We start from the raw sequence: 23,458 nt of genomic DNA on the forward strand, positions 1-23,458 counted from the left end.
CGGCTCTGTGTTGTAACAGCTGCTCTATGTGAAATCACGCACCTGATGGAATTAACCGCTGATTAGAAAACCAGCTTTACTGATGAGATGCGCATTAACGATCGGCCGATCGTGATCGGAGCACCCCTAAATATGGCGATAGTGGCGACTGGATCCACAGCGGAGATCAGAGACCCAAAGGCAAAACTGGAGAAAAAAATGAAGACATGTATGTACATGTCGAATCCTCTTAAAACACTTTGCTCAATAGTTTCAGGAATTGTCCGAGCCAAATTCTCATCTGTCAGTCATTGTCATCTTGTAAATAACATCAGCCTATTGAATAGAAACATGGAAACATAACAGTCATGATCACTGAGATATCATACCGAAGGAGCTGTTAAGGTGTGCCAACTAGTCTAACTAGATAAACCACTTAATGAACTCACTTTTACGTCTGTTTACATGGAAAGACATTGGAGAAGCTGTTAATGCCTAGCAAAACAGAAAGAAGATACCTGTCCCAGGAAATTGATTCCTCCTCCCACGATGAAGGCTGAGATCGCTGTCCCAAAAACGGCAAATAATGTGATCGAGCCTATGTTTTGGAAAAAATTACCCTGCGGAATAAACAACCGATTGACCAATCTGTTTATATCGGTATCACAGTTATGTGTATAACAAAAGTTGATGACTTGAGGGCAACCAATACGACAACAAAACTACTAATACTGTTTTTATTTACACATTTCTGTAATGAAGTTGTAAGGGAGAGACTACACACATACTGTAGCTCGTTAGGGGAAAGCAACAGAAAGACATGAGACATTTCTTTTTATCACTTTCAATTCAGATTATTATTGTTATATATAGTATTGCTTACCTTATGTAATGAGTATCCAGACTCAAAAATGATTGGCGGTAAAAGTAATAGGAAAAACATATTGGGACGAAACATCTCTTCTTCCTGTGAAATAAAGAAAGAAAGAACAATTACCATGTGTACTTGAACAAGCAGACTCACACTTCAATGTGGATAATTTTCATATAGAATTTATATTGTAATCATTTATTGTATATCGGTTGACTGCATGACAAAGTTGGTTGTCACTTCCTTTTCAAGTTTCCTATAATTTTAACAGTATAAAAATAATAATAATAATAAAGATATGCACATATTCTGCATGAGCATATTCTACATCCCTAATCATGCCCAATACCTAAATTTAACCTATAAAAAACTACCTTACTAACTATTAATAAGCAGCAAATTAGCAGTTTGTTAAAGGGGAAAGTAATAGTTAATGCTTTGTTAATCGTGAGATTTGGACCTTTAAATAAAGTGTGATCATTATTTGCAATATTTAAACTTTGTGCTAATGAACAGTAAGGTTGTCACACACACATACATACATACATACGTTAACGGTGAGACTCTTATCGGGCATCAGGGCGATAAAAAAAATATATCTATAATCTATTCTCAAAATTGGGTTGAGAGCTGGGTTGCAGCTATGATGACTTTCAACTTGATATTTTAGCACGGATGTACAGTATACCTAGCCGAATCTGTAGGGGGCAAGAACCTTTTAACTCTTTAAAGGTTTTTAAAACCTGTCTCTATGCCCATTGTGAAATTGTGATGCCTTTTTCACACATACTCCATCTGCAGTGCGTATGCAGTCCGTGTGCGTAAGTTACGTATGTGGTGCTGAAGCACATTTGCAATCCACTCTTCAGTAAGTAAACGATCGCTGCACTGCTGCAGACGCACCGCTCCTTGAACGCACTGACGGACCACAACCGCGTGAACGCTAGAATCCGTTAACCTGGGTGCGTAAAAAAATACGCAACGCATACACACTGCAGACGAAGTATGTGTGAAACAGGCTTAAGGTTGTTTGCACCATGTCCACCAAAGCGATTTTCCCCGCAGCTAGCATATTTTTTCAGTTGTTCTCAATGGGAGCGATGCGTTTTTTTTAAATGCCAGGAGCGTGCCGAGCGCTGAGCGTTCGGGCGTCTTTTTCTCATGCAGAGAGTTGAAGAATGTTCAACTTTGGATAAAGCGCTGCACTCATCACTGTCACTTTCTAGTCAGCTGACCAATCAGAGCGCAGGAGGGGCGGGGCAAATTTCACACAGATCAACTGTCACAACCACTGATCTATAATATAGAACTGGTTTGCTCATTACGTCATTAAAGTGAAGCCGCCGCACCGCCATATTGGTAATCCCTAGTGTGCGAAAAGGTTCCATTGAATTGATAGGAGTTTGTATGATTTAATGAGAAAACATCACCTAACAAGTCAGTGTTTATAAATATGAAGTATCACTGTACATTATTACAATGCGAACACCCTAGGCATGTAAACGATTATTTTTTAAATGGGAATTTCCCCTACTTATTAAACATGATAAACATCAGACGGACACGACCTCAACACATATATCAAACGACAACGTGTTCGTTCTGAAATCTGAATTTATTCAGAGAAATAACTGACTATATACAGTACGGTTTTAAGAAATAAACACAAAGCTTTATTTCCCAGATAGTATTTTTTTTTTTTTTTTCATTATAGAGAAATATTAACAACATAATTGTATAATTCATTGTAATATATTAAAACCCATTTCTGATACTAATACGTTCGCTTAATAATTCCTGAATAACTTTGTTCATAAAGAAATAAGCCATTTTTGTGTTTGATCAGTTACCTGTGTCGTCAGTGCGCAGCAGACACACCCACCTACACGATTTAAATATATCGCTTATCCTGTCCCAAAAGACCGTAAACACCGCAGATAACATCTGAAGTAAACATTACTTTATTACACATAACATAAAAACGAGTCCCGTTTGACTGATCAGCTTCAAATCGAGTTATTTTAGGACAGCGGTTTGAATGAAACTCAATGATGCTCTCTGCTGGTAGGGATTAGTAAGATGGCCGATCGAACACTTCCGGTGGCTTCACTGCCTGTTGGCAGTTTAGAACGTGATGAGTGATCCAGATATATATATATAGATCAGTGGTCACAACTGTCATTTTGTTACAACCACGTGTCAACAAGCGCAACAACGAGAAAAATGGAATAGAAATTAATATTGCTGGTTTCTGAGCATCCAGAGCATTTAAGTCAGAAACAAATTATCTACCAAATCAGATAAAAGTAACAGTTTAGCGGTTACTCTGTATCATAGCAACCAAAGCATCTCAACTGAAAAAAAAACACAGCCCACAAAAAGCGCTCTCAATCTTTCACAGCTGAGCGTTTTCACCTGGCTAAAAATGGATTGGTGGACACAGGGCCTTACTGCTCAAAAAAGGTGTTAATTTAATTAAGGACATCATTACTGATGAAAATATTCATCAGGTGAAGGCTTTTTTTGTGTCAAGGATGACAAATATAGAATGGTCAATGTGCATCTTGTATAGCAGTACAGATTTATTGTCCACTAAAATTACTCAACATACAGCCATTGTTGTCTAAATAACTGGCAACAAAAGTGAGTACACCCTAACATGAACACGTCAAAACTGTGTCCAAAGTGTCAATATTCTGTGTGAGCACCATTGTTATCTAGCAATGCCTTAATCCTCCTAGGCATGTACTTCACCAGAGCTGCACAGGTTATACCTCTGTATGACCCTGGCCACTGCACTGTAACTCAGTTTAAGGGTGTTACAGATCTTCCTATAACCTAGGCCATTTTTCTGGAGACCAACAATTATAATTCTTAAATCCTCAGAGAGTTCTTTGTCATGAGGTGCCATGTTGAGCATCCAGTGGTCAGTGTGAGAGAATTTTATTTAAAGCACCACATTTTAAATGCTCTAATACAAGATTTTGTATGCACAAATGTGCATGGCCCTGTTAAGCAGACAAAAACATTAACATGATGAATAGGACATGTGGCTTGCATGGTTAAACAACATACAGCTGTTGGCACTTAGGGTGTACTCACTGTTGTTGCCAGCTATATGGACAATAATGTCTGTATGTTGAGATATTCTGATAGGACAGTAAATCTGTACTGCTAGACAAAAAAAAAAAAAAAAACTATTAAAAACTATATAAATACTGTTCAGTTTCTTGCACAGACCAATCGTTTTGGGTCTTTACACATCAGTGTATCGTCACGAGCTGCAGGGTTTAATTTGGTTTATTTGTGTATGTTATTATTATTATTATTATTATTTTTTTTTTTATTGTATGTTTTAGCCGTGTTTCACATTCACTTCCATTATAAGACTTATAGCATGCAATGGTTTTAGCTAAAAATCTCAGTTTGTGTTCTACTGAAGAAACAAAGTCACTGACATCTTGGATGCCCTGGGGGTAAGCAGCAGTTTAACATCAAATTTTCATTTTTGGGTGAACTATCCCTTTAACAGTGAGAATTGGTCCCTCCCTATACCGAAGTGTTACCAAGTATGCGTGTGCATGTAAAGACAAACATTATACTTGAGCAAAAAGCAGAACTATTTCTCTGTGATAATAATGGTGTGTGTGCAGAACTGCACAAAGACACACTTTATGCCTTTAACCACCAGTGCAACACATTTTATCATTTGCATGCTCTCATTCTTCAAGTTCCTGTTCAAGGAGGCCTTGCTCTAACATATTCTCTTTCAGTTCCACAATGATCCATCACTTTTGGAGATCAATGAGGGGGGAAAAGCTACATTTCTGGTTTATGATAGCTTCAAACAATTCACAGTAACAGCACAGATATATTAGACAAATCTGGATGTGTAGGTGTTAAAACACACAAACCCAAGGCTCTGCATGGGAGCTAAAGTGGTTTTTAGTGGTTGCTAACCAAACATTCATGTTGCAACAATGATTGATAATGCAGCTTTTCTTCTGATTGCATCTGAAAATCTTTCCTGGGACTGCAAGAACAATTTAAAGCATTATAGGAAAGCTTCTGATGCCAAAGTTGTTACAATTAGAAGGCAGCAAAATTATGTACACATGTAGACACCGTCTCCATGAAGAGTATGGCTTCTCAAATCAGAAGCATTACTATTCATGGAAACGGTGTCTACTTGTGAACACAAACACTTTTAGAACCAAAAATATGTCAGAACATGTTTCGTAACACAAAGGAAATGCACATTGCATTCTCAGAGCTGTCGCAAGGCCTACTTCAGCGAACGTTACTAAAACCACAGGGATTTAAACGGTTCCTGGAGCCCAGTACAATCCCAGGATGCAATGCAATGCTCAGCATTTATATGCAATGTTTTTGTGCTTACTTTAGTATAGTTTTTAGTTTAAAATCTGACTTTTAAATCACTTGGGGAATGATTTTAACAAAAAGGAGCTAAAGGTCTATTCATGCCTCAAGCGAAACAAAAACAGCTGTCAACATGTTATTCCTATAAGACCTTGCACATCTTTGAAAAAATACAAAAACAAAATGTTTGCATTGAAACCTGAGAGATTTCTGTAAGTCCATTCCACCAAACCTTGATGCTTTATAAAATGTGGCTTCTTTGAAGAGACTATTCATTTGAGTTTTGAAATTGAATAGAAGTCTTAAGGCCTTTGGAATGGCTGTGGGTGAGTAAATCATTTTTATTTCCAAAATGTAAAATTTTCTGTGAATTACATTTTTCGTTGGACTCTTTCTGGAAGGGAAAAAGACGCACTAAAAATCCTTGATCTTGTTCTAAGACTTCTGTCGAATCCGTCATCTGAACAGTATTAGAGTGGTGCATTTGAGAAAAAAGATAAGGATGCATATGGAAAGCACTTTAAATCAGCCACTTAACAGGTTTCATTTCAGTTAGAATGATGCTCTAGGAGGTTGCGGACTATTTAGACAGCAGACAACATAGCAGCCAACCAGGGCTTGCTGAAGGCTGATTTCAGTCAATCCCTTCAGCACTAAACATCTACATCACATACACAAAATTTTGTCAAGACACATGGTTGCATGTGCATCGGGTGCAAAGCCATGAGTATATGGGCCGACGAGTAAAGGTGCACAGAGTCCATCTGTAGCAGTGACAAGACAACAGCATGTCATAGCCTCAGGAGGACACGCTGCTAGCAAGAACCAGCATGTTATTCTGAGGTTAACCTCAATCAATCGCTCCAATTTATTGCAAACTCTTTTTTGTTTTAGCTCAACTAAGACTGTGTAGCAAATTTTCTCAAAAGGGAAATGTATATAAATAATAAAAAATTATATTTAATTATTTATATCAGCTGCCAGTTATAACTGTAGCAGATTTAATATGGTCACCAACTAACTGTTTGTCCAGCGAACAATTATTGTAATTTCATATCAACTCGTGACCGTAAAGAGACATTATTCACAAGCAGAACCAGAAACTCATGTAATTTGTGCTCAAAAGTTTTATTAACTAAACACTAGCACACATAACTAATTTAAACAAACAAACATTCAATCACTCATACATGGGGGAAGGGCAAATGAGACTTGATGGATGAAACCATTAGGAAAACCAGAGAATAAAGCCCTGAAAAGAGTCAGATAACCATCTGAGTAAAACTATCAGTGCCATTTACAACGGGGTCTATAGCTTACACTAAACCTGTTTAGTTTAATTAAATGTACAATACTTGCATTGCCTTGTTCATTGCCTTGTTCTGGATGCAGTCTCGAAAGTCTCGATAGTTTCAAGGTTTGGACTTGCGATTATGTTCTTCTGAGTTTGGAGTGATGAACTCCAAAGATGTTCTGAATCGATGGTGACTGGGAGTTTCCTCCCTGGTGGAAAGTGAAGAAGAGCTAAAAGAGACATCAACTGAGGTCCTAGGATCTTGGATGAATGGAAGGTCAAGGCCAAAGCCTGGTTCAAACTTAAGGGCTCCATAAGAATTCTAGCTCAGCATCCCCATCTTCTGTGAATCTAACAGAACTGCATACTGGTTGTGTCGATGTCTGCCAGGGACACCGCGGTGCCCTGACCCTAATAAGACATTCATGTGTAGTCAGTTTAACTGATTATTGGGAGTATTAAAGTGAACTTAAAGTGAACAGAAGTAACTGACAGGTTCAGTAACTATAAAGGCAGCACTCTTAACTCGCCTTCTGTATATAATCTGTTCAAAATTTGACATTTTATTTTTCATCCAATCTGAAATTGTGATGATACATCAATAACTACACCAAAGGACCGTCAAAAAAAAAAAAAAAAAAAAAAATATATATATATATATATATATATATATATATATATATATATATATATATATATATATATATATATATATATATATATATAGTCAAAATATATCTGTTCATTAAGCCTTGGAGTGTAAATGTAGACAAATGGGTTACATGATCATGTTTTTTTATTGATTGATTAATTGCATTGATTAATAACTCACTTTACTAACTTTAATATTTTGTAATTTACCGAGCGGTAACCTCCCGCTCTCTTTTGTAAAGCCAACAAGGTGTCACACTGTCTCTCCAGGTGTGATGGCCAACTCCAGAGTCGAGTCAGGTTCCCGTTGACCCTCCAGAGTCGAGTCAGGACTTGACTTGACTCCTGAGCCTCTTCACATCTCTGCTGAACTACCAGAGCCTCGTCACATCTCTGCTGAACTTCCTGAGCGCTCATCCTATCCTGTCATGGCCAAGATGGCCACCAGCCCAGCGGCATTGCGCAAGGTGGCCCGCCGCCCTGGTGGGTTTCTGTCTCGACACACGGCTGTGGTGGTCTTCTGCGCCACCCTGGTGGGCTTCTGTCTCGACTGTACAGCTGTGGTGGTCCTCTGCGCCGCCCTGGTGGGATTTTGTCTCGATTGCCAGGCTGTGGTGGTCTTCTGCGCAACCCTGGTGGGCTTCTGTCTTATCTGCTCGCTGTGGTGGTTCTCTGTGCCACCCTGGTGGGTTTCTGTCTTGACCACTTGGAGGTGGTGGTCCTCTGCGCCACCCTGGTGGGCATCTGTCTTGTCTGCTCGGCTGTGGTGGCCCTCTGCTCCACCCTTGTGGGCCTCTGTCTCGACCGCAAGGCGGTGGTGGTTCTCTGCACTGCACCTAGTGGGCGTCAGTCATGTCTGCTCGGCTGTGGTGGGCTCCAGTTCCACCTGCTCCACCTTGGATTCCTGCCCTGTCGGTTCTGCCCTGGGCCCCTGAACTTTGTCCTCCTGGTCTCTGTGATCCTTGGTTTGTTCTTGTGTTCGATGGAGCATCTGGTAGCTGCTCCTTAGAGGGGGGGGGGGGGGGGTTGTAATGTCACAGTGTCTGGTCTGTGTTTCCCTGGGTGTCCACTAGTGGTCTCACCCATACTCACCCCACTGCAGGCACTAAATTTCTAGGGGTGCTCCGATCACGATCAGCCGATCGTTAATGGGCATCTTGTCAGTAAAGCCGGTTCTCTAATTAGAGGTAAATTCCATCAGGTGCGTGATTTCACACAGAGTAGCTGTTACTACACAGAGCCATTGTTAACTGAGAAGATGCACAAATAAACGCTGATGGTCACTACCGGTCCGTGCATCATTTGGTACTGGGCCACACAAGAAAGAATAAATAACTTACATTAAAGCTGCAGTCAGTACCTTTTGGTTTTGTACACTTCATGCAGAACAGAAACACCTGCCCATGCTTGAGTGCACTGCAAACACAGGAAAGAGTTAGAGCACAGTTCAGAGGGGATGAAACACAGACACGCTCCAGTTGAGCCGTTTACTGAGAGGGTCTCTGGTTACCCAAACACAGCGAGAACTGAGAGGCCTTCTTGACCTTTAGACTTCCTGAAACAAAAGGACTCTCTGTCCTCACAGAGCCTGGCACCAACTCACATAAAAAAAATGCTAATTAAAGCCTGAAACAGAGAGAGATGAAAAGGTGGAGAGAGGGAGAGAAAGGAAAGCATGCATGAGACGAAATGGGAACGAGAGAAAGAAACAAAGACATTAAGAAGCTGAGAGAAGGAAGCAGGACACAGAAAGAGAGTGAAAATGTAAGAAAAAGGCAAGGAGGAAGCACGTCATAAAGAGGTATGGCACGTGGTATCAATTCCTCTGCTTGCAAAACTAAAATTTCCAACATGCTTAGGAAAATCTGTGCAATCCTCAAAGTGCAAAGTGCAGTGAAAAAAAGTGCAAACCTCATATCATAGTGACATTTAAATATTTAAAATGAATACATTTCCATGGAAAAATAATTCTCAGTAAATTATCATTATATTTAAGATTTGGTGGTTTTGTTTTTACTGAGTAATTTAAGAAATTAGTAGTGTATAGCGCACTGTTTTCATTTAAAATTAATAAAATATGAACAAAACTCTAATGACATTTGGTTTGCAAACGCCTAACATAGTAGCAGTTAAAATATTTATTGTAAATCTCGACATATAAAATCAATTTAAATCAAAATCAAACTGAATATAAAACCAAAACTATTTGCCACTGCCATGGCATTAACATTTTTTAAAGAAATCATTTATAGTTTGTAATAGAAAAACAAGTTATTCTCAGAGACCAGAGCCTCAATCATAACATTATAACAGGCATCTTCTGAATAGAGACCTGCATGATCGCGGGACCCATCACAGCGGAGTACGGCGGGACAACACTTGATTGGGGTGCGGGTGGGTAGAGACTTGTGTGTGTGGGATGCAGGAGAATAAGGGTGTATCACACTAGGCAATCTTAACCGTGCCCGGTCCGTTTGACTAGTGTGATTGCTCGGGTTTGTTTGGCTCGGTTGGAAGAGGTGGGCCAGACTGCAGTTCAGTTCAGATCTTCTGATACATGCAGCATGATTGTGTGAACATTTCTGAGTGGCATAAGTAAAAGATCCATGAAGCAATATATTGTAAGAGGGCTGTGTGTCAACGCATCCCTAATGATTCAAAATAATAAACCACAAAGTTTAAAAAATGATGCACTCCACTGTGCTGAGTAAGAGCGCTTCTCTGCTATCTTCACGTGCTATCAAAAACTTCTTATTTCCAACTTATGAAGTTATGATTATGAGCACGTTGCATTATTTTCTATTCAAAATAACAATGAACAGTGATGTGTGAAGGCTGAGGCTTAGCCTAAATTATTTTATCAGGAATGTTCATGTGAGCTCTGTGTAACTGGAGGAGCCAACGACAGACACAGTGGGCTTGGCGTCAGGCCTCGGAGAGGCTTTTATTAACAGAAAATAAAAAGAAACGGGACAAATGTGGCCTAAGGGGGAGAGTGTCCAAAATAAACAGGGGATCTGGTGTCCTCATCGTGCTGCGTGGTTCGTGTGCATGACAGTGTTCATGGAGGAAGGGTCCAGGTTAGGGGCGGAGTCTGGTGGCCTAATGCGCTCCCCTATTCGGTACGGGGCACGAGGGGAAGCGGCTTCTTCTAGCGGTCGCATCTTGCTTGTCGGCTGCAGAGCTTGCAAGTGGATGGACGGCCCAGCATCCTGGCCCGTCGGCCGTTTAAACGGGTACGGTCCTCATCCGGATAACGGGTCCAGCAGCTCACATCTCTAGTGGCACGGGAGTCCCTCAACGCACCCTTCCTGGACCCACAAGGACACCCGTGTGCATGCACGGGGAAGAGACCGGTCTCTCAAGGAGAGGCGCATTGGGCTTTTAAACCGCGGCAGTGGTGAGGCTCCATTCACATCAGGTGTGCCCCATCACACGCCGCCAGCCCTGACTCGCTGCGCCCCTCCTCTCACACCGCTCCTGTTGGGAGCCTGGTGAGGGGCGGCTTTTTAGGACGGGGTGCTGATGATAATCAGGGAGGAGGGAGCAGACTCGTCGCAGCTGCTGCACTCTTAGGCCCATCCCAAATTCTCTCATTGGTTGAGACACGGCTGCCATAACAAAAGAAAAACATCACTGCAGGCTTCAACCCGGCTCCCTTTATGATTTAGGCAATGAAAAAATCTCCAAGATTATTTTTTAATAATGATTCGATCCATTTCAAACAACTGTTCTAAAAATGAGAGTATAAATGGACTTGAGAACAGGCCATAGGGCTGTCACTTTTGTGAAAAAATCATTTTCGATTTTTAAGACATAAGTGTTCATCGAATCGATTGTAAAATCAATTTTCCATGTAAAAAAAAAAGACGTTCCTTTTTCAACGTCAAATAATGGACGAACGTAAAGAGAGCGCTGGAAACGCACAAGTCAGCAATATTTCTTATTTATAGGCATGAAGTTTCGTGCAGAATAACAGCAACAGGGGTGTATCATTCTCGAAAAAAAAAAATATATGAAGAGGGGATGGCTGCCATAACAAAAGAAAAACATCGCTGCAGACTTCAACCCGGCTGCATTTATTTACTGATTTAGGCAATTCAAAAATCTCCAAGATTATTTTAAATAATGATTCAATCCATTTCAAACAACTGTTCAAAAAGAAGACGCGCTCCGACCGCACTGATGTCCCAGGGACACTCAGGTACAGCTACGCAAGGTGGGGGTATTAGGGGCCGTTCACATATTGCGTCTTTTGCTTGTACAAGTTAGTTATTTCCAATGTAGGTGTGCGGTATGCGCGCTCATAATGGAAGCGACGCGGTTGCGACGCGCACGCGGTGCGACACTCCGTTTTTTCCAGGCGCGTCCGCACCGCATTGAGTTAAAAACATCTCAACTTATCAGAATGCTGCAAGTGCATGTGACAAGAACCAACCAATCAGCATCATCCTTTCCCGTAACAACGCTGAAAGCTCAGCCAAGATGAAGGAACAGCTGATCATAGCTATATATGGATTGCCATTTTAAAATAAATTTAGTAGCAGAGATTTTTAGTGCTGCAAATCCATTTATCCTTTGCTGAAATTTCCACGTCTTCATGGAGAGAGCGGGTCATCGTTGCTTAGCAACAGACAGACGCCTCAGTAGCGCAACTGCCTGAGTGCTTTGGAAAGAAGGAGAAAGCGTTTTAGACGCGATATGTGAACGGCCCCTTACTGCCAATTTCCACCACAAAAGCCGGTCGCTGTCAGCTTGCAATGGTCCTTTTTTTTTTATAACTCAGAATTTCCTGTAACTAGATGCGCGAATGAGGCGAATTGAGCCAGACGCTCTATTCGCGTTTCGTGTGAACGCAGCATAAGAGGTCGCTTTCGACATCACTGGGTCTTATAGGCATGTAAAATTGCTGGTATTTTCCGTCTAGCTTTCGCAACGGATACTGCACTTTCGGAATTCTTTATTTTATTTTTCTGCTTGTTTGTGAGTTTTGTTACATCTATATTTTTAATTGTTTAATTCTTTTAAAATAAATAGTGTACATATTTGGTTAAAACTGATTCCTTATTTTCATTTTCAAACATTTTTTGGTTGGTCCGATCGGTTGTGCAATTATTATTTTTTTTAACTAGAAGTGACAGCCCTAATGACTAATATGAGGCAGGGAAACAACATACTGCATGATGGACCCTAGAAAATGTCCCTTCAGTTCAAGATATGGGGCAAAACACTAGTTTGAGATTGTCTCTCATATTTACATCACATAGAAAAGAAATATAACACAAGAAGTGCAATATCACACGAGTGCAAATGTGATACTCATCTTATTCAACAGTTCATTAAGTTGTTAATATTGTGTTATTTTAGACACAGTGTTGTCCGTTTTGGTCAATTTTGCCAACCAGAAGATAAAGACAAAGCAGAACTGTTAATCTCTGAGCAACCCACAGAACATTTCTTTTCTTAATCCATGGTTTGAATGAATTTGGTGAACCATTTGGCGTTGAACCATTGGCATATGTGTTGGCTTTGAAGTGGTGCTGCACAGACTGATCAGTGTATGACATCACAGTCCCGCGAGAGCGATTCAAAAGCACAAGGAGTCGTCTGCTCTCTAAGCTCTTGCACTACTTTTATGTCACACACCTCAATTGGTCTGATGGTGATGACCCGCTTCAAGTCGAACAAGCCTAATGAATCAATGAACCATTCATAAAGAACCATTTACTTCACTCCTGAATGAATCAGCCATTTGAACGAATCAAATGAATGAATAAATGACTCGATCATTAGGACATTTACCACCACCTTCTGGCAGTTTTAGTTTATTATTTAGAGTATAATTTCATAAAAAAAAATAGTTCATATTTTCAAAGTAATAGTAATAAATTAGTATAGTTCACCCAACCAATAATGACAATTCTGTCATAATTTACTCACATGGTCCAAAAGAGTAGGCTATATGTAATACATTTTATCAAACTAAATATTTCTTGCTGAACTTACTTTTTGTAATCTCTGTTTGATGTTTTAGACAACAATGACTTTAAATGATCTGTTGGGAGTAATTTCTCCAAATTTGATGTGCGATTAATTTGATTGATTAATCACCACATCATGTAATTATTTAGATTAAAAATTTTACTTACTTACCACCCCTAATATATAGTGCCCTACACAATTATTGGCACCCCTGTTTAATATGTGGTCGTGGACTTCTAATTCTCCTTTTTTTTAAAACAACGTAGAACCCAAATGCAAAAAAAAGAGAAAAATCCAACCTTTTATTTAAGTACATTACTTTGGTGGTAAAACAAAAATCACACATTTAAGGAAAACTTAAAATCATGTGTCCCACAATTATTGGCACCCCTGATGTTAATACTTTGTACAACCCCCCTTTGCCAACAAGACAGCCCTAAATCTCCTCCTATAACATTTCACAAGATTGGAGAACAGTGAGAGAGGGATCTTTGACCATTCTTCTTTGCAAAATCTTTCTAGATCATCTAGTGTCCTGGGTCCTTTCTTATGCACTCTCCTCTTTAGCTCGCCCCACAGGTTTTCGATTGGGTTGAGGTCTGGGGACTGAGATGACCATGGGAGGACCTTGAGTTTGTGACTGCTGAACCGTTTTTGTGCAGATTTTGCCACATGTTTTGGATCATTATCCTGCTGAAAGACCCAATGACGACCCATCTTCAGCTTTCTGGCAGAGCCCATCAGGTTTTAATTTAAAATGTCCTGGTAGTTCAAAGCGTTAATAATGCCATGCACCCTAACAAGGTTCCCAGGGCCTTTGGAAGAGAAACAGCCCCACAGCATCACAGATCCTCCACCATACTTCACGGTGGGCATGAGGTGCTTTTCGGCATACTCATCTTTTGTTTTTCGCCAGACCCACTTAGAGTGTTTGTTGCCAAAAAGCTCAATCTTAGTCTCATCTGACCAAAGCACACGACCCCAGTTGAATTCCCAGTGCCGCTTAGCAAACTCCAGACGTTTACGTTTGTGAGTGTTCGTGAGAAAAGGCCTTTTCCTTGAATGCCTCCCAAACAGCTTGTGGGCATGTAGAGAGCGTCTGATGGTTGTTTTGGAGACTTTGTGACCCCAAGATGCCACTTCTCTTACCATCGTCCTCACTGTGCATTGTGGCAAGATAAACTTGGGACCTCTTCCAGCCTTGTTTGTCACTGTTCCAGTTGTTTTAAACTTCTTAATGATTCCTCTGACTGTAGATACGGGAAAGTTAAGGCGAGTGGCTATTTTCTTGTATCCATTGCCTGACTTATGAAGGTCGACACACATCTGCCTTACTTGAATGGTGTGTTCTCTTGTCTTTGCCATGTTGACATTTGGGTAAGAGAATTAGACCTCTGTGTCACATCATATTTATACCCCAGGTCATGAATTACTGATTAAAAGTTCCTAGATACCCTGACCAACTTTAGCAACTACAGAAAAATATAAATTAAAAAAATAATAATTACAATTTTCAGCGGAATTGTTAGGGGTGCCATTTCAAGGTTTTTTGATTTTTTTTTTTTTGGGGGGGGGGGTTACCACCAAAGTAATGTACTTAAACTTTTTTTTTTTTGCATTTGGGTTCTATGTTGTTTTTTTTTAAAAATGATAATTTTTTAGAAGTCCACGACCACATCTTAAACAAGGGTGCCAATAATTGTGGAGGGCACTGTGTGTGTGTGTGTGTGTGTGTGTGTGTGTAAAGTAGTATATCAGTCACCTGCTAAGGTGTGCGAAGAGGGTTGCAAGGCCACAATGGTAATCACTCACTGGCCTCTCCTCTGTGTATATGATCCTGCATCTCTTTTTTCTCTACTCCCATTGACAAATAGAATTAATCACTGTTAAATATTCGAGTACTTAAAGTAGGGAACGTTTGATGCTAGTCTTTTTTACATTAATGTATGTGTTTGTATGATCACCTTTGATTTCTGGTCACTCAAATCAATCACAGATGTGGACATATTTGTTCACACTGCATCGCATTGCATGCACCTTTAGGAAGAGGAAAAATATGATCATATTACCCCAATTTTACAGTCTCTGCACTGGCTACCTTTTTAAGTTCTGTGTCAGTTACAAAATATTATTATTTACTTATAAGGCCCTAAATGGTTTAGCTCCTGCATACCTAACTAGCCTTCTACCACGCTACAATCCATCACACTGTCTCACATTTGGCTCCCAAATTCTGGAATGGCCTTTTCTCTAATACACATTGGATACAATTAACTGTACCCTTTTATGCAATGCTTTTGAAACCTCAGAGAGCACCTGACGAGATCAGAGACCATTCGTTCATCCAGAATCTCTCCAGATCCTTTAGATTCCCAGCTCCATAACGGTGCTTTTCCTCTTCAGTTCACCTCACTCATTTTTAGGGCTGTCATTTTTAGTTCGAAAATCGATTGCACAATCGATCGGACCAACCGAAAAAAGTTTCAAAAATGACAATAGGGAATCGATTTTAACCAAATATGAACACTATTCATTTTAAAAGAATTAAACAATTAAAAATATAGATGTAACAAAACTCACAAACAAGCAGAAATAGAAAATAAAGAATTCCGAAAGTGCAGTATGCACAGAAAGCTAGGCAGAAAATACCAGCAATTTTACACGCCTATAAGACCCAGTGATGTCGAAAGCGACCTCTTATGCTGCGTTCACACGAAACTCGAATAGAGCGTCTGGCGTCTTGCGTGAATGATTTCTTTGCTAAGTCAATGGAAAGACGCGTTTACGCGCGTATTGAGGTCTCGCGGTGTGGTAGACGTGACTTCGCCTCATTCGCGCATCTAGTTACAGGAGATTCTGAGTTATGAAAAGGACCATTGCAAGCTGACAGCGACCGGCTTTTGTGGTGGAAAATTGGCAGTAATACCCCCACCTTGCGCAGCTGTACCTGAGTGTCCCTGGGACATCAGTGCAGTCAGAGCGCTTCTTCTCAACAGCCGGACATATATTGAATAAAAAACGCTCTGCTCTGGACCCCGAAAATGTTAATCGACTTGTTTTCCTGTCCAATAAATTTGTAATGGCCCTAGCCTTTAATTATGCCTGCCTAGTGCCGCCTAGCCTGTGTCGGTTACGTTCAATAAAAGAAACACACATGGCCTCTTTTCAAGTCCATTTAAAGTTGAATTTTTAGAACAGTTGTTTGAAATGGATTGAATCATTATTTAAAATAATCTTGGAGATGTTTTAATTGCCTAAATCATAAATGCAGCCGGGTTGAAGCCTGCAGCAATGTTTTTCTTTTGTTATGGCAGCCGTCCCCTCTGCATACATATTTTTTTTCGAGAATGTTGCACTCCTGTTGCTGTTTATTATTCTGCACGAAACTTCATGGCAATAAATAAGAAATATTGCTGACGTTTGCAGCGCTCTCTTTACGTTCGTCCGTTATTTGACGTTGAAAAAGGAAACGTATTTTTTTTTAGACATGGAAACTCGATTTTACAATCAATTCAATGAACACTTATGTCTTAAAAATCAAAAATGATTTTTTCACAAAAGTGACAGCCCTACTCATTTCCCCTAGGGTTCAGGTCAGAGGACTGGAATGGCTATAGCAGAAGCTTGGTTTTGTTCCTAATTAGCCATTTCTGTGTTGATTTTGAGGTTTGTGTTGGTTGGAAGATCCAAACATGGCCCATTATAAGATTTCTTACACTTCACTTCAGATTTTTTAACTGTAGGTATTTGATAGAATCAAAGATACCATGTATCTAAACAAGATGTCCAGGACCTCCAGTAGAAATATAGGCCCAAAACATGAAAAATACAGCAGTATATTTCATTGTACACATTGGGTACTTTTTATCTCTGTGTTCACCAAACCCATCTTGAGTGTTTGCTGCTAAAAAGTTCATTTTTAGTTTCATATGACAATAGAAGCCAGTCCCAATTGAAGTTCCAGTCGTGTCTGATAACAAACAGGTTTTCTGGCCCTGAGACTCAATTTTTTTCTGCAATTCTCCAGCTGTGGTCCTTGGAGAGTCTTTAGCTACCCAAACTCTCCTTCTCACCATGAATTAGGACGATATAGACACACGTCCTCATAACATTTTCTGTTAATGGGAAATTCTTAATTGCGCTGATGCTAATTTCATCTCTATTTCCTTCTCCTTTTCCAGGTGACTATAGTAATAATACAAGCTTCAGTCTGGATCCAGCCCTTACAAAGACCTGAGATGACCGAACATAATCGCAATGTTTAATCCCGACATATAATAATTGCAGTTAATAGTGTAATTTGTAACTGCATGATTCTGACTGTACATTTCTACCATAGTCACCACTAAAAACATACTCTTTAACATAAAGTAGACACTTTAATATTTTCTGTAAAGCTGCTTTGCAACGATTGGTGTCATTAAAAGTGCTCTACAAATAAACTTGAATTGAACTGAATTGAATACCTTCCAGTTGGCCAACTATGGAGCCAAAAGAGTCTCAATAAAGATAAATGCACACACTACATTCACATATGCACACACACGGTTTATACATGCACACACATAATTCATAAATACTCACACAGGATACACATATGTGCATAAAATTCACAAATGCACACACAAAATTGAAAAAGCACAGAAGATTCACAAATGCTTACAAAATTCAGAAATGCACACAAAATTCAGAAATGCACACACAATTCAGAAATGCAAACAACATTTACAAATGCACTCAAGATTCACAAATGCACAGGACAAGATTCAGAAATGTATTTCTGATGCACACACACATATATCTTGATTTACAAACTGCTTGCAGTCTGTGAACTTTACAGCATTTGTGTGTGAATTTTGAGACTCCTCTGACTTGGCTCGACACACAAATGCCTTTTTTTAAACAGGGAATGATCTTCAACCAATCAGATATCTCCCTTGTTTGAGCCAATCACAAGAATGCACCCCACGTGGGGGATTGTTTACTTATAAGCCAATCAGCGAACGACTCACTTTCCTCGGCGAACAACTCACTTTCCTCAGCGAACGACTCACTTACCTCACGCAGCCGGCGACTCACTTTGCGCAGCCGGACACCCACTTTGCGCAGCAGGAGACTCACCTTCCGCAGCCAGAGAGTCACTTTCCTCTCACAGCGAACGACTCACTTTCCTCACGCAGCGAACGGCGAATGACTCACTTTCCTCACGAGTCAAGCAGCGAGCGACTCACTTTCCTTAGCGAACGATTCACTTTCCTCACCCAGCGAAGTTGAGCGGACGATTCCCTTTCCTCACGCAGCGGCGACTCACTTTGCGCAGCAGGAGACTCACTTTCCTCTCGCAGCAAACGACTCACTTTCCTCACGAGTCACGCAGCGAACGACTCCCTTTCCTCAGCGAACGATTCACTTTCCTCACCCAGCGAAGTTGAGCGAACGATTCCCTTTCCTCACGCAGCGGCAACTCACTTTGCGCAGCAGGAGACTCACTTTCCTCTCGCAGCGAACGACTCACTTTCCTCACGAGTCACGCAGCGAACGACTCCCTTTCCTCAGCGAACGACTCCCTTTCCTCAGCGAACGATTCACTTTCCTCACCCAGCGAAGTTGAGCGAACGATTCCCTTTCCTCACGCAGCGGTGACTCACTTTGCGCAGCCAGAGAGTCACTTTCCTCTCTCAACGGACCACTGACTCTCTCTTCATGTAGGGACCGAATATTATAATTAAAATGACTTCTATATTGCATCCAAAAGAATATTTAGATATACTTAAAATATTCAAAAAGGTGTCTTTTTTTTTTTTTTTTTTTTTTTTACTTTCATTAAAATATTTCAATAAAATGAAATAATTGCCTATTGCAAATTTATGAATCCATGGTTAACTTTTTTTCTGCAGTCACAGTCTGGGCTATATGTATTGAGATATTTTAAAATTTATATTTTGTAAAAAATAATAAAAAATAGACCTGAATTGTAATCTAAACATCAGTATTTCCATAAAATTTCATAAATAGGCTGTGTGAACGCGTTCATGTGATTGGCTTATAAGTAAACAACCCCGTGGAGTGCGTTCTTGTGATTGGCTAAAAGAAGGGAGACATCTGATTGGTTGCTGGTAATTCCATGCATTTGTGTGTTGAGCCAAGTCAGAGGAGTCTCAAAATTCACACACAAATGCTGTGAAGTTCACAGACCGCAAGCAGTTTGTAAATCAAGATATATGTGTGTGTGCATCAGAAATACATTTCTGAATCTTGTTCTGTGCATTTGTGAATCTTGAGTGCATTTGTAAATGTTGTTTGCATTTCTGAATTGTGAGTGTATTTCTGAATTTTGTGTGCATTTCTGAATTTTGTATGCATTTGTGAATCTTCTGCGCTTTTTAAATTTTGTGTGTGTAATTGTAAATTTTGTGCACATTTGTGTATCCTGTGTGTGTATTTATGAATCATGTGTGTGCATATGTGAATGTAGTGTGTGCATTTATCTTTATTGAGACTCTTTTGGCTCCATAGCCAACTGCTGTGACTCAATGATCTTGATGAACGCGCCCATCAGAATTCCTGAAAAACAAAGGCCAGTCACAAACCTCCCTCTGAAGAAGTAATAAGCTGCTGTATGGCTTATTAACAAAAGACTACTTTGGATGAACCAAGAGGAACCATATTGTGTAATATGTGACAAACATATATAAAGAGAAATTGTTCTTCTGTGATACATAAAAGGAAGTATTTTGAGAAATGGGTCAGTGTTTCTTGTTTGTCTGCTTATAATAGACCACAGATTAGCACCAATTTTAATTTTTGGTCAGGAATGAAAGTGAGGCTGTGTAGTTTAAATTGACACACATAAAATAATAACAGTAAAAAAACAGGTCTGAAAATTTTGATTTTTGAAAATTGCACATGATCTAGGAATAATGAAGTCAAACTAAAGTGTGACATATCTTTTATAGGCTTGCACACTGAGAGGAACTGATTAATCCATTCGTAATCTTAGAAGAACTACCATTGTGTTTGTTTCCCAACACTGTGAACAGGACAGGCGTAAACCATGACAAACACACCTACTCTTGAGCTGATGAGGACTTATTCTCACAGTAACTGATGAACTTACAGCGTCACATGAATGGAATATGAGGAGTGTGTGCGCTTCTGATCAATTCGTCCGCTCCCTGTGTTGTCCTCGCTGTATCTTACATAGGTCTGTTCATTATTGATCAGTTATTGATCGCTCTTAAAACATTTCAAAAACCCAGCGCTTAGTCGTATGCAACAGGAACACATGCTGTTTTGTGACAGATTAACTTCTGTTTTCATCATTATGACAGACTCAAAGGCTTCGGCCAGCACTGAATGGAAGAGTTTCAAGAGAAACTGTTAGGTAAGAGTTCAAGAGAATAATGTAATAAAGTCACTTACCGAGCGAAACCACAGCCACACTCTCAGGCAAAGCTTGAATTTGATCAGCAGGTGCACCAATATAATACAGATACCTGAGAAAACAAAGCAATATTTTATTTTTAGAAATAAATACAGTCTTGATGAGAATGAGACTCCATTAAAAAATTTTTAATGTTAATTGTTTATTTCACATGTCATTGCATTTGCCATTGAAGGATTCGGTTTCTACAGGGACTCAATTTTTCACATCAAAAGTGACAGCTAAAAACTTGTATCACATGTCTATGTTCCCTAAAAGGTAAAAGGTCTAGTCAGGTATAAAGGGATAAGTTACATCAGGTGAATTGTGATCGTCATGTGTTTAGTGCAGGTTTATAAAATACACTTTAACCTAGATTAAAGATCTGGTATCCGAGACATAATGAAGCGATTCATCAACACATATGAACAGCCTGTCAGTGTGTAAGACTACACTCAGAGCGCACAATACATTACAGACAATGCCCCAAACACAAACACACATGGCAGCGGTCAGATGACATCACCGCCGAGGGCCCGTCCCAAAACAACAACACATAACCTGACACCTGACGGGTTTCAGCGTGACGCACCGGCTCAGTGGTGTCGGACACACAAATACAGCCTGAGTCACTGAGATCAAGAAAATGACATGTTTTACATGGAAAAAGTAATATTAGCCCTGGATTCTGAGAAAGGAACATTCAAAAGAACAGCATACATATCAATCATTTTGTTTGGCATCTTTGCACATACATGCATCCATATATGAATGACATCAAGCCTTTAGAAGTAGAGTATGTATCTGATGAATGTTTAATACAGTTTCATGGATGTTAAAGGGACGGTTCACTCAAAAATGAAAACAATGCTTCAAAAAAATCTTCTTTTATGACTGGATCAGTGTGAGGGTTAACACAAAATTAATTTTGGGGTGAACTATCTTTTTAAGAAATATTCCATTGCTGGTGAATTATCTAGGCCAAGGTGTTTAAAACGTTAATTTTGACCTCTCCACCATTATATTCAACAGGACCAGGACGGGACCACGGGATCTGACACAATCTGCATTGTTAAAAGCACTAGAATTGATTTGATTATATTCCCATCATCCAAACTACCTTCAAAAAGCCCTTAATGCACTGTTTACTGAGACTAGATAAATAGGTGTCCAAGTCTGATAATTGCATGAGGAGGAAGAGCTTTACAAAGCCTGACCTCTCAGTCTAAACCCTTCTGTTTCACTGTATAATGGAAAAGAGAGTTATGTGCTTTTAGCCTCGCTGCAAAGGCCTGGGTAGGGCCTTTTCTATCCCAGCAACACAATACCCTTGTGTAGAAATGGTTTACTGAGTCTGGTGGACAAGGACATGACTGCCCTGCCCAAAGCCCAGACCTCAGGCCCACCACTACACACTTTAATAATGAACTAGAACACCAACCAGGTGTCAGACCCCATCATCGCCCAACACAATGGCCTGAATCACCTTCCCAAAAGAGTCTGGGCTGTTATATTACACATACATTACCTTCACGACTCAAAAAGACTTCAAAACACTGACCATCTCCCGTGAACAGAATCAGCCTCTCTCTCTCAGAGACACACAGTGAACACTTAGGAAATGCAGCTGCACCCTGGAGAAATGCTTAATAATCTTCTGAAGCAATGAAATCATAACTTCAGTTTTTAAAAGAAATGAGAGCAACACGTTGTCAGTGTCACACTAAGGTCAAATCTAACCTTAAAAGAGCTGGCTCTCCCCACCGATGACCAGCAGGCTGAAGAAGATGCTATATTTTTGAAAATATTTGCATGTATATACATTTATATTCTTATATTTTATATTATATATACATGTTTCATATATAAACATAACATTTTTCATAAATATATACATGCATCGCATCATATATGTGTTTGTATTTATATACACATAATAAACATACAAAGTATATATATATATATATATATATATATATATATATATATATATATATATATATATATATATATATAATGTAAAATCATTTTATTTTATTGGGTGCAATTAATCGTTTGACTGCACTAATGGTATTACATCAAATATTATGACATTTGACTATACAATCACTTAAAAAAGTAATATACATTAATTTACATTAAAAGATTAAGATGGTACATCTGAAAATACAAGTCTGTAACAAAAAGTGGCCCACTTTATTCAACATTAAAATAATAATAATAATAATAATAATAATAATAATAATAATCAGACAGAGAGAGACAGACTTTCAAAATTGTCTAGATAAGTAACAGACAGACAGAAGTATTATCATATTCATACACCATAACATGTAACGTTAGGCCTGTAACTGTAAATAGATGTTTACTCTGGCTCTATCATGGTACAGAGATGGTATCAGATGATAATACCATGGAACCTTGATTTATACCGTGATACAGGCTCGTTAATGTGGAGGGGGAAATGAAAACACAGAATAGCGTCTGTTGGATAATTGTAATAGTGATGATTAACATTGAATATCCCATCACAGCTGTCACTCACTCACTCTTTCTGCTGTCAAACTGTAAGCAAACCGATGCTATGTCCTAAAAAAATACCTGAACAGCTGTCCATCAGCAGTATTCTGATCCTCTACATCACTGACAGCTCTATTACTGTCAGAGTTTTCATCGCTTTTACTGTTTGTCTGATCATCTGCTGCCGCAAACCGCCCGAGATCAGCCGTCAATATAACTGACAACACCGCGAGCACAACAGCGCGATTCCAGAAACTCATCGTGTTCACAAACACAAATAATCATTAGACATTAGACGGGAAAAAGCGCAAAATAAACTCATGTCGCCACAATCCATGTTTCGTAGAGTACATTCTCG

The 23,458-nt window shown here is 39.5% G+C and overlaps 1 protein-coding gene across 2 annotated transcripts; it reads right to left on the minus strand.

Annotated features, from left to right (window-relative positions):
- Nucleotides 1–64: 64 nt before the first annotated feature.
- LOC113040989 (sodium/hydrogen exchanger 8) lies at nucleotides 65–23,458 on the minus strand. Of its 2 annotated transcripts, none has more exons than XM_026199230.1 (5): nucleotides 23,182–23,458; nucleotides 20,580–20,653; nucleotides 863–946; nucleotides 498–599; nucleotides 65–186 (listed from the first exon to the last, which is right to left on the minus strand). In XM_026199230.1, the coding sequence occupies exons 1-5, from the start codon at nucleotides 23,195–23,197 to the stop codon at nucleotides 127–129; spliced, it is 336 nt and encodes a 111-aa protein (XP_026055015.1). In that variant the 5' UTR covers nucleotides 23,198–23,458; the 3' UTR covers nucleotides 65–126. The 2 variants fall into 2 exon arrangements, with proteins under 2 accessions (XP_026055015.1, XP_026055016.1); XM_026199231.1 differs by having other exon boundaries at nucleotides 74–315.

This window comes from Carassius auratus, chromosome 23 (assembly GCF_003368295.1).
Source record: "Carassius auratus strain Wakin chromosome 23, ASM336829v1, whole genome shotgun sequence".
NCBI lineage: Eukaryota > Metazoa > Chordata > Actinopteri > Cypriniformes > Cyprinidae > Carassius > Carassius auratus.

What these genes read in the sequence shown, in the direction of transcription:
- LOC113040989 (XM_026199230.1), bottom strand. An exon ending in TGTGGCTGTGGTTTCGCTCG is followed by an intron (nt 947 to 20,579) that starts GTAAGTGACTTT and finishes TTTATTTCACAG; the next exon opens with GAAGAAGAGATGTTTCGTCC. An exon ending in CTGGATACTCATTACATAAG is followed by an intron (nt 600 to 862) that starts GTAAGCAATACT and finishes TTTATTCCGCAG; the next exon opens with GGTAATTTTTTCCAAAACAT.